The following is a 12,598-nucleotide window of genomic DNA, read 5'->3' as shown; positions in this document are numbered from 1 at the left end:
GGCCGGCGACGCTCCGGTGAGCGTCGCCGGCCCTCGTCCCTAGCCGATCGCCGGTCCGGCGACCGGCCAAATGAAGAAGAAGAAGAAGAATAGAAAAAAAGGGAAAAAAAGAAATAAAAGAAATAAAAAAGAAAAAGAGGAAAAAAAGAAAAGAAAAAAAGTAAAAAAATAAAGAAATTATTTAAAATTCAATTCTATTCCGAATCAAAATTTTAAACAGCACCAAACGCGCTTTTTTACTCGAATCGTTCCCGGGAACAGAATAAAAATAATCATTTCTAGTTAGAATCGGCTCCCGGGAACAGAATCGTTGCCAAACGCGCCCTCATAGTCCTAGCAGATTTTTCATGTTGCTCCGAAAACATGGTCTCACTCTTTTTTCGTGTTTGACTTTTGACATTGCTGTTTTTTCACATGTCTTTTCGAGTCGACTCATGTCTTTTTTACATGTGTCTGCGCTTTATTTTAAATCAAGATCTTGCCGTCGGACTTGTCAATGTTCCATAGCCACTAATTCTAATGAGCTCACATGTTAGATTTTTTCTTTTTTTAATCTTATTCTCGTTCCTCTGTAGCCCCTCTCTCTATGCTCGCTCTCTGCAACAACAATCGCTTCTCTCTTTCCTCTCTCTCCTTCTCCCTCTGGCCCTCTCCCTCACCTGCACGTTCGCCTCCACTACACTTATAATGCCTCAAACTCCTCCCTCTCTGTCATCGCCCTCTAGCAGCTGCCGCTACTCAACTTTGACGCCAGGTTCTCTGACGTCAGCATCCGGTCCCTCTCGCTCGAAAAGCCCATCTCGCCATCCCCTTCCTCTGAGCCTGACCTCAACGCCTCCCCCACCGTCGCCACCAGCGAAGTCGCCGCCGCTGACTGAGCCGACCAGATCTGGCGGAACGACGCTGACGATGGCCATGGGCGAGCATCCGCGTCGCTCACGAGCTGCCCATCCAGATCTGTCTCCGTCTCCAAACGCCGACCAGATCTGGCCGGACGATGATGACGACGGCCAGGACGAGAGTTGGCGTCGCTATGAGCCAGTGAGAGAAGAAAACAGGCCGGTGAAGAGTGGCTGGCCGGTGATGCTGATAATTTTCTTCTTCGTCCTTCTTCAACTTTGTACTCTGCCGGTGGTGACATTGGGGGAGGCGCGGGCCGAAAGCGTTCAGGCATCATCGGCGTCGGTCATCTGTGGCCAACCTCCGCGGACAAGCCGCCGTCCATGCCTGACCGCTGCTGTTGCCAAAACATCGTAGATTCCCACCAAAGCATCGTAGATTCCCACTAGTATTCTGTTGGATGTTTTTGCGGAAGCGTGTGTGTGTGCAAGTGTTATGTGTGAATAATAAAAGACTACAATGCAAAGGGAGAATGGGTTAAAAAAAGGAGCTTTTATTATGAAAGTTTCTATTACAAAGGAAGGAAGGAGTGTGTAGTTTTTTCTTATGCTACATAAAACACACACCTCAACTCCTATTTATAAGCATGAGTACAACATTCTAGATTTCTATAGAATGTTGTCCATGTAAACTTCTTCTAGGAAATTCTAGATTATAGTTCTTCTAGACAATTCTACCTTCTACACTTTTCTTTTGCCACCTAAGCTAGATTTTCTTAAGGATTTTTCTTGACTTTTCTAGCTCAAATCTTTCAAGAAGTTTCTAGAAATTGGATCAATAATTTAACATATTCATCGAGTGCAGTTCCATCTGTCTTCTTTTCTTTTTTCTTTTCCTTTTTTCTTTTGGTATAATATATCTAAAGAATAAGTGACCGTTTTCGTTCCTCCAATTCATCAATGAAATTTCATTTTCTTAGATATACTGATGCTATTGAGATATGATTGCACATATGAGGGCAAAAGCAATAAACCTATTACGAAAATCATCACGGTCGGCGTTCCTATTGGCGAATGCGTGCTTCTCTTCATCTCTTGTTGTTGTTTCAGTTGGAGGAAAGCGACCAAAACGCAAATAGTTGTCCATTGAGATCAAAGCGGTACGAAATATGTACTTGCGCCTTATACTTGGATAGACAGAAATACAGGATGTGCTGTCCCATGATTTTGGTGAAATGACCACCTCATGTTGTTTCCTCAGGCAGACCTTATTGAAATGACAAAAGCAGAGTCCCTGCAGTATGATTTAGCTACCATAAGAGACGCCACGGACAATTTCTCTAATCAAAACAAGTTGGGTATGGGCGGATTTGGTGATGTTTTCAAGGTATTGTTAGGCTCTGTTTGATAAATTTTGTTTCTGCTCCTCGGAACATCTATTTTTGATTTTTTGTTCCGGAAAACAAAAATAGAATAGAAACTTGTTTGGTAAAACTTTTGTTTCAAAAAAAAAAAAATTATCGACCAAAAAAAAAAAGGAATAAAAATTTATTTTTTTATTATCGGGTATAGATTTGGAGTGGAAACACAAAGTAAAAAAAAAAAAAAAAAAAAAACAACTTCTTCTTGAAAACAATTTCTAGAATTTTTTTTTCTCTCCCCTCTCCTCTTCTCTTTTCTTCTTCTCTTTCTTTTCTTCTTTTCTTCTTCTTCCTTTTGGTCGGCAACTGGCCTTGGCCATAGCCGGTGTCGACAACCTCATCGGAGCATCGTCGACCCTTGGAGACGCCGAGCCACAGTGAGGTTCATTGGCCCGAGCCAAACCGTGGCTGGGCGAGGTCAACCTGGCCTAGCCAAGGCGAGGCCAAGCCTCATGCGGCCACAGTGAGGCTCGGTCTCCCTAGCAGGTGCAAGGCCGAGCCTCACCTGGCTAGGGTGAGGTCGACCTCGTGCCGCCTAGGTGAGGGCGAGGGCGATGCTCGCCATGGCTAGGCGATGCCTCCAATGAGCTCACTAGACCTTGCCCAGCCGGTCATCGACCACCGTCATGTCCGGCGACCGGCCAAAGAGAAAAACAAGAAGGAAAAAGAAAAAAAGGAAAAAAATTAATATTAAAAGAATTAAAAAAATTAAAAGAAATAAAAAAATTTAAGAATCTTACCAAATGTATTTCTATCCCGGGAATAGAAATTTTGGGAGGCTACCAAATGCATTTTTGTGCTCATAAATTGTTCTCAATAATAGAATCAGAAAAAATCATTTCTGATAAAGAGTTGTTCACCAAAACAGAATCGTTACCAAACGTGCCTTTAGTTGTTATACTTTAAAGATCTTTGATATGGTAATTTTGAAAAAGTTGTGATTGCAAGTTATTTGTGTGTACTTAAACATTAAAGTATCAACCTTTCAGGGTATGCTTCCTAATGGACAAGAAATAGCCGTGAAGAGGCTATCTCAAGGCTCGCAACAAGGTGATGAAGAAATTAAGAACGAAGTCAAGCTATTAGTGAAGCTTCAATATCGAAACCTTGTGTGGCTAATCGGGTTCTACTCGGAGGATGAAGAAAAACTGTTTGCCTATGAGTTTGTGTAGAATGAAAGTCTCAACTATTTTTTATTTGGTATGTCCCATTTAAATATATATTCCCATGCTATTGCTTTCCATGTTGAGGTATGTGATTAGCCTTAGATTATGTTGAATGTTTCACTAATTGAGAACCTAAAGTTAGTTCCTATTAGAAATTCTATTCAAGAGGATTTATCAAGCAAAGATATTCACATTTCAACTGTACATACATGCAAATCCTGAAAAGAGCAGGCAATTGGACTAGTCAAAACATTTCAAAATAGCATTTGGGATTGGTTGAGGAATTCTCTATTTGCATGAGGACTCTCGACTTTAGATCATCCATCGCGATCTAAAGCCGAGCAATATTTTGTTGGACAGTGAAATGACCCCGAAAATTTGCGATTTTATCATTGCAAGGATTTTCGAAATCAATCAATCACGGGCAAACACTAGGAAAATTGTGGGGACTATGTAAGTACTATCATGCCTTGTTCTCAAATTTTTTATGCTTATGCATGCTTATATCGCTGATGATTGATTGGCTGCAGTGGTTACATTGCACCTGAGTATGCAACGCGTGGTCAATTTTCCATGAAATCTGATGTTTATAGTTTCAGTGTTGTACTTCTTGAGCTTGTTAGTGGTAAGAAGAATAGTTCATTCTACCAAGCAGACGTGAGGAGGGATTGCTGTCCATGTAAGTTGCAGAAATTGACATTATAACTCGAATGAAATTTGTTAGACCAAGCAAATTCGAGGTAATGAGAAATATATTTCAATGAACTTGTTTTCACGCCTGGAAAAATTGGAGACACCGGACGCCGTTGGCAATGTTAGATCCCACCGTCAGAGAGACTTATTCAGAGGAAGAAGTTCTTAAATGCCTCGAGATTGGTTGGCTCTGTACTCAGGAAGATCAGAATAAAAGACCCGCCATGGCGACCGCAGTCCGTAAGTTGAACAGCCACCTTGCTCCTCTTGAGCTGTCCCAACAACCTGCCTTCTACCTCAACACTAACAGCACGGAGAGACCAATGGCAGAGCTGGAACCGATGGAAGAGGTGGAATCGGACCAGCTAAAGAAGGGGAAACACAAGTTTTTCCTCATGTAAAGTATTTTATCGAAAAAGGGATAGAGTTCCCTTAATTTGTGTGTGTGTGTGTGTGTGTGTTTTTTTTTTTTTTTTTTTTTTTGGTGGTGCTTTTCATGAGATACGATAATATATCTCTGTTAGAATGTAATCTGCACCGCTTTGTTGCCATCACATTTATTAGAAAAACGAGTTCATACACTAAGTTCACCTCCAGATATATTTCTTTGCATCACCTGCCTCTTTACTCGATTATAGTGGTTGGCGGTTGGTTATGATTGAAAGGCAAAATTGAGGAAGGAACGAAGAATGAGACTAAGGAAAAGAAAAGATAAAGAGATGTAGCTCTATTCGTTTCACGGAAAATAAATGATTTGGAAAATATTTTTCTAAAAATTATCACCTATATTACTCATGAAAATGAATAAATGAAATTTTTTGTATCATCCATGAAAGACAAATTATTGTTGATAATAAAAATATTTTTCATTGGCTGATTATAGGCAAATTCAATGAGATGCAAATGCTCGTCCCAACTTCCTTTAAAATCAATTGCACAAGCTCTCAGCATATCCTTGAACGTTTGGATGGTTCTTTCTATTTGGCCATCAGTTTGAGGGTGAAAAGTTGTACTATACTGCAGTTTCATTCCTAATGTAGCTTGAAGACTTTGCCAAAATACTGCTGTGAGCTTAAGGTCTCGATCGGAAGTAATTGTCATTGGTATTCCATGTAGGTGTACTACTTGTCGTACATACAAGTGTGCTTAATCTTCCGATGAGAAATCCTTCTTCACCGCTAGAAAATGAGCCGACTTTGTCAATTGGTTGACTATTATCCAAATTGAGTCATTTTCTCTTTGACTCCTTGGTAATCCCAGAACAAAATCCAAGGTAATGTGTTCCCATTTTCATTTGGAAATTTCAAGTGGCTATAATAATCCACTAGGCTTGCAGTGTTGAGCTTTCACTTGTTGACATGATAAGCACTTTGCAACATATTTAGCAACATCCGCCTTCAAACCACTCCATTAGTAATTTTGTCGAAGGTTCTGGTACATGGTTGTGTTACCAGGGTGGATACTATAATTACTTCGATGCGCTTCCACCAAAATTTCTTCCTTAAGCTTATCGTCATTGGGCACGCACCAACATTCACAGAATTTCAATGTTCCGTCTTTTGCAATGCGGAAAAAAACTTCCATTCTTATCCTTAGCTTGTTTCCAAAGCTTTTGAATCTCCACATTAACTTGCTGTAAAGTTTTAATCTTCTTTATTATTTCTGGCTCAATTCTAAGTGTAGCCAATAAAGTTGGAAGTCGTCCTATCTCGAACTTGAATTCAGAATCTCGGACTTATTCTAGGAGATTCCACCCCCGAGCCATAATTCATGCAAGAGAAGACTTACGACTAAAGGCATCAGCAACTCAATTTGCTTTACCAAGATGCTATAATATTTCACAATCATAGTCTTTCAAAAGTTCCATCCATTGCCTTTGCCACATATTCAACTCTTTCTGGGAGAATAAATACTTCAAGCTTTGATAATCAGTGTACATTACAAATCTTTCTCCATAAAGGTAGCGTCGTCAAATTTTCAAAGCAAAAATAATTGCAGCTTGCTCCAAGTCATGCGTTAGATAATTCAATTCATAGGGCTTCAATTGGTTGGACGCGTTGACCACCACTTTACCACGTTGCATTAACACACAGCCAAGTCCCTTATGCGAGGCATCACTATATATTTCAAAACCTCTTAATCCAGGTGGAATTGTGAGTACATGAGCCGTCATCAGTCTCCGCTTTAACTCTTGAAAACTCCATTCACATTTATCCGTCCACTCAAATTTCACATCCTTCCTTAGTAATTGAGTGAGGGGAGCGGCAATACTAGAGAATCGTTCTATGAATATCATGTAGTATCCAGCCAAACCAAGGAAACTCCGAACTTTAGCAACTGTAGTTGGTCTTGGCCAATTTATTACTGCTTCCACTTTGGTAGGGTCTACTGATATCCCTTCACCAGTCACCACATGGCCCAGAAATACCACGCAGTTTAGCCAAAACTAGTACTTATTGAATTTTGCATATAAGGCATGTTCTCAAAGCGTCTGTAGCACCATTCTCAAGTGTTGTTCATGCTTTGCTGTGTTCTTTGAATAGACCAAGATATCATCAATAAATACTATGACGGAGTGGTCCAAATACAATTTGAATACTTGGTTCATGAGATCCATGAAAGCTGGTGGGACATTTGTTAAACCAAACGGCATAACAGTAAATTCATAATGTCTATATTGAGTTCTAAAGGCTGTCTTTAGAATATCTTCTTCTTGATTCTCAACTAGTGATATCTTGAACGTAATTCAATTTTGGAAGATACTGTCACTCCTTGAAGTTGATCGAATAAATCATTGATTTGTGGCAACATATACTTGTTGTTTATGGTAACTCGATTCAACTATCAGTAATCGATATAGAGACGTAACGACCCGTCTTTCTTCTTTACGAATAGGACTAGCGCACCCAAGGTGAGGCACTAAGGCATATAAAACCCTTATCATGTAATTCTTGTAATTGCACCTTCAACTCTTTGAGTTCCCCCAAGACTTTCGGTACATCACTTCAGAAATAGGTCCTGTTCCAGGAACCAGCTCAATAGTGAACTCTACCTCTCTTTCAGGCGGTAATCTTGGTAGCTCCTTAAGGAATACATTAGGAAACTCCCACACCACCGGGATATCGTCCAACTTTGGTTCCTCAATCAACTTATTCTCTACGGTTGCTAAGTAACCTTTGCAACCTTTCTTAAGAAGTTGTATTGCTTTCCGGCGAGGCCGAGCCGGGCGAGCTTATCTCGAAATTAGAGGCGTTGAGGGTCTTCCTCTAGAAAAACTAGAATAAAAATATTAAAAAATAAAAGAAATAAAAAAATTATACAAATTTACCAAACCGATAAATTGATAGTCGATTATGGTAGGTGGACTAAAGTGGATTATCTTGCTAAAGCAGTCCACTTTGGCTGTTTGTTTATGAAGCCAATCCATTTCGATAATAGCTTTGAAATCACACATGTCTAACATGGCTAATGATGACATTGGATTACTACATGAGACAAAGCAGATATTATCAAAAATTTTTGACATGAAAGACTTTGGTGAGCTGTCTTTCATACTTGGCATTGAGATCCATAGGGATCCTTCTTGCCGTTTATTGGGTTTGTCTCAAATGGCATATGTTGATCGTATTTTAGAAAAATTCGATATGCAACACAACAAGTTGAAAATTGCTCTTGCTATTAAGGGTGATAAATTAAGTCTATCAAAATCTCCTAATTCAAATTTTGAGAAAGCCTAATGAAGGATATACCTTATGCTAGTATATTTGGAAGTGTTATGTATGTTCAAGTTTGTACTAGACTAGACATCGCTTTTGCAATAGAACTTCTAGGTGGATTTCAGTCTAATCCAGGACACGATCACTGGGTTGCCGTTAAGAAGATTTTAAGGTACTTAAAGAGGACAAGAGATTATATGTTGATTTGTAAATATATTCCGGGCTTGTAGCTAGTAGGGTAATCGGATGTAGACTTTGTTGGCTGTCAAGATGATATGAAGTCAACAACAGGATATATATTTATATTGGCAGGAGGTACAATATTATGGAAGAGCGAGAAAAGAAAATCTATATCTTCTTCTACCATACAAGCAGAGTTTGTAGCATGTTTTTCAGCTATTACTCATGCTATTTGGCTTCAAAATCTCATTAGAAAGTTAACTATTTTTTATTTTGTGGATAAGCCAATACAGTTATATTGTGACAATAACTCTGTAGTATTGTTTATTAATAATAGCATAGATCTCAAGGAGTTGAAGCACATGGAGATCAAGTTTTTGACCATAAAGAAATTAGTACAGAATAATGACGTTGCAATAGATCACATTCCTATAGATGCTATGGTTATTGATTCGCTAACTAAAGGCTTACACCTTTGTGTGTTTGAGCAACATGTCATTAGCATGGGTTTAGGAACATCATGGGATATTGTGATTTAGTAGGAGCCGTTTCTTTTTTCTTTTCCTCTAATAAAGTTTACATCTCGCTCGTTACATTTAATAATGTTTTAATATGTATCAACTTTTACATTCAATAAAATATTTTTGAATGTATTATTATTATGTTGAATACATATTGATAAAAGTCTCAAAGTATTATATAAACATTGAGTGAAGGTTAGGAACAATTGGTAATTAGCCTTGAGCATATGTTTTGTTATACATAAAAGAAAAAAAAAATGTTAACTATAAGGACTAGACATATATGGTTTTGCTGGAACCATAAAGATATTTTGTAGTGGCATAAGTTTTGGTGACACTTAAGATAAGACAATGATGACTAATAAATGTGATCTCTCTATAAGAGGTGTTATTCATTTGCTACATTATCATATTGGATCCATATCAATAAAGTTAAAATCACTCATGACCATGGAGGGCTCTATTGGAATATATATAGTTATCACAATGATTTGGTATTTAAGATTTTATGGGATATGATTGACTATTATAAATTATCTCTAAACCAAGGTGCACACATACAATACAATTTTAATTAATATAATCCAAGTGAGAGGTTGTAAGAGTTTTCTTAATGTGGGTTATATTAATTAATATTGTAATTTACCGTTTTATGGGGATGGTCTAAGGTGAGATATAAAGTTTCTTAATTAGTCTAATATGGGGCTGGTTATTGCAGGCCAAGTTTACTTGGCCTATAATGAGAGAGCCTGGCTAGAAACTCTATAAATAGTACTCAATCTCCTCTAATCTTAATACTCATGATTATCCTCACAAAATAGCATTTACTTAGAGCTAAAGGATAAGGGAGCCATCTCATTGAACCAATGATATAAAGGGTAATAGAGGAGAAAGAATTGCTCTTGGATAATCGCTTTTCTACTTTTGCTTCAAAAATGATAAATTTCATAACAGGTGCGTTGATCTTTATACTTAATTATATGTGTTCTTGTTCTAGTTATGGAAATCATGGGATTGTGTGTTTTAGCGTCTAACATCTTATTCTTCTGTCCACATGAATGTGAATGGCCTAACGCACCATAATTCATGTCACTTTAACTGTATTTGACTTTAGGGAAAATCTCCCACCGGTTTGTCTTGACTTGTCATAAATCTCTTTTTACCTTCCCGTATAAAGAAAAAAGTAGATTATAGTTTTTCATGGTTTAAGAATCAATTTATATATGGTTTAAAACGTTTAGATATGTGATATGGAATAAAGTTTCAAACTTTTAAATGTTCGAACATTGATCATCGAATTTCAATTTGCAATGGTGCACCTTATTAACTTATCAAAAACAAGAAAGAAAATAGATAATATACCCCCAACCTTTCCGTTGTGCTGTTGAACTAATCTTAGTTGCATTTTCCGTATAAGAAGTATATGATGATAAAATTGCTCAGATTTTGCTTTTAAAAGATTATCTTCATTTTCTTTAAGAGTCTAATAATCTATATTATTAACTCTTTCAAAAACATTTTCCTTTTGTATCATCCATCACATGTTGTTGTGTAGACTACGTGTGACATGAGACTTTATTGCGTAGGCTTGTCGAATTGATTTAGTTAATCACAGATTAAGAAAAAGTGAAAACAACGAACCTCACATAAAAAATACAAGTTTCTACCACATGCCTATATATAGAATGAGTCTATACATCCGATACTTTTCTACAGTATTAATAAAAGAAATTTGTTATATGACGATGTCCAAGTAATTAGCTTAATACCATGATTCCACTTAACCAGGACCTTGCTTGCATAAAAGCCAACAAGGGATGATAGCCTAATCCCATATTTTTTTCTTTTGGTCGGAAGTCTACTGCCATATTTGGATTGCTTTTACCATTACAATTTTTAAGCACCTGGTTTTGGTCATGCTGCAATTATTCTTCAGACATGACGGTCCACATTTATTTTAATCCATGCATTTAGATTCTCCAAATAGTTCTCACCACAAAAATATCTTCGAGAGAGACCACATGCTCTTCTTCCTACTATTCATCAAGCTAGCTAATCATGAATTCTTGCTTCACCATCTGCTTCTCTCTCTCCTCCTTCATCAAAATTTTCGGTAGTGAAGCTGCCCCTAATTACATAGATCATGATTGCCCAAACAGCGCTCTCTTCAGCCCCAACTCCACCTACCAATCCGACCTCCACACCCTTCTCCCTTCCCTCTCCTCCGCCGCCACCCACAGCATCGACGGCTTCACGAACGTCACTGCTGGCCAAGACCCTTCCGATCGGGCCTATGGGTTCTTCCTCTGCCGCGGCGACCTTGACATCACCACTTGCAGCATCTGCATGGCCACTGGAAAGCAGGAGATACTCCGAAGATGCCCCAACCAGAGGGTCTCCGTTATCCACGTGAAGATTCTAGACTTTAGATCATTCATTGTGATCTAAAACCCAGCAATATCTTATTAGACAGTGATATGAACCTGAAGATTTCAAATTTCAGCATGGCTAAGATTTTTGGAGCTGATCAAACTCAGGCAAACACTAAGAAATTCATAGGGACCTTGTAAGTCTCAATCTCTTTCTTAAATGACTCCTAATCTCTTGTTTATATGATCCATGTTATGGTTGATCTATCAATTAGAACAACACCATGCTCATATTGATGCTAATTTTAATACATATCCATCAGAATGTGGCTTTTTCAACTTAAAATAATATAATGGATGCTATAGCCCATATATTTTGGTTTGCAGTGATTCTTGTCTCCAGATTATGCAATGCATGGACAAATCTCAATGAAGTCCGATCATTGGCAACTCATATTCAATAGATGAAGTACTCAGATGCCTCCACATTGGTTTACTATTTGTTCAGGAAGATCCAGCTGATAGACCCAGCATGGCAAGCATAGTCCTTATGCTCAGCAGCCACTCTATTAAGCTTCCACAGCCTCGACGACCGGCCTTCTTCCTTCGAAGGAGCACAGAAAGACAGCTGAAAGAGCTCGAGCCAGACGAATCCACCAGTAGGTCTATGCCATGGTCGATCAATGAAATGTCGGTTACTGAAGTGCACCCTCGGTGAATCGTGACGTGAGTGAAAGTCTTTCTTCATGCTAGCCTCAGAGACCTTGAGATCCTTAGCCTTCCACAGGGATCAATAATGGAAAATCAACAAGCACCTACGTTTTTCAAAAATAGGCTGCGAGTTGTCATGAGATCATGCGCATGAAGTACATAGTGGCTTCTCCTATCAAGGAACGTTATCAGGTTCATCGCTTGTGTAAAGGATATTTGCACTCACTGCTAGATGAGTAACCCGATTACAAGAGTTGGCTTTGAAACCGAATTCCGCCACATGTGACACTTATTCGTTAACAGTCCAGTAATGCACTGCTATCTAGCCATAGTAAAGTCAAGTGCATTCTTTATCTCCGTTTAGCCATGACGAGAAAATAAGACGGAGAGGACATGAGGAAAAGATTACACATATAAAAACATGATTATTCATAGCCGTGATCTCCGCTTCTCATGAGCATAATTCTAGACCAGCGTGACTTTGGGGTATGCTAGCATTAATTTGGGTGAAATCTGATTTTTGTGCAAAATTTAAAATCTGTACTGGTAGAGTAACGGCTGATAAGTATTTATGTACTAGAATAATTTCGGCGGCATAACCAATTATTTCTAAGCCTATTCTAACAATGTTTCTGTTCTTAATTGATATTACATTAGTTGGTCTCCAGGCTTCACAGATCATTGGCTGAAGCTTTGAATGAAGGTGGGTCCAAGTGGACGCGTCATTGATGGGCTCAGATCTCCCCTCTCTCTCTACGGTCTCTATATATTTAGAGAAAGAGCCTAATCGGAACAAAGGAAAAACTTATCAGCCAACTTTCTCTCTCAATTTTGTTCTTGGCCGGAAATTTTCCACATAATTCAAGTTGATTGTTTTCTCAATAAGAATTCACACCAAACTCCTTGTTTCATTAGTCTGATTTATCTTTTATTTTTCACCAGTCTAATATGTTATAAACTAAAAAAGAAAAAAAAAGAAACA

The 12,598-nt window shown here is 38.3% G+C and overlaps 1 protein-coding gene across 1 annotated transcript; it reads left to right on the top strand.

Annotated features, from left to right (window-relative positions):
* Positions 1–909: 909 nt before the first annotated feature.
* On the top strand, positions 910–4,520 carry LOC104447651 (cysteine-rich receptor-like protein kinase 10). The gene is given in 7 exon segments (XM_039313934.1): positions 910–1,192; positions 1,820–1,977; positions 2,101–2,226; positions 3,250–3,464; positions 3,655–3,879; positions 3,957–4,105; positions 4,246–4,520. Coding segments are annotated over 7 exon segments (1,431 nt in total).
* Positions 4,521–12,598: the final 8,078 nt, after the last annotated feature.

Source organism: Eucalyptus grandis, chromosome 5, assembly GCF_016545825.1.
Source record: "Eucalyptus grandis isolate ANBG69807.140 chromosome 5, ASM1654582v1, whole genome shotgun sequence".
Taxonomy (NCBI): domain Eukaryota; kingdom Viridiplantae; phylum Streptophyta; class Magnoliopsida; order Myrtales; family Myrtaceae; genus Eucalyptus; species Eucalyptus grandis.
The sequence above is the reverse complement of the archived record's forward strand: the minus strand, read 5'-3'. Positions and strand labels throughout refer to the sequence as shown.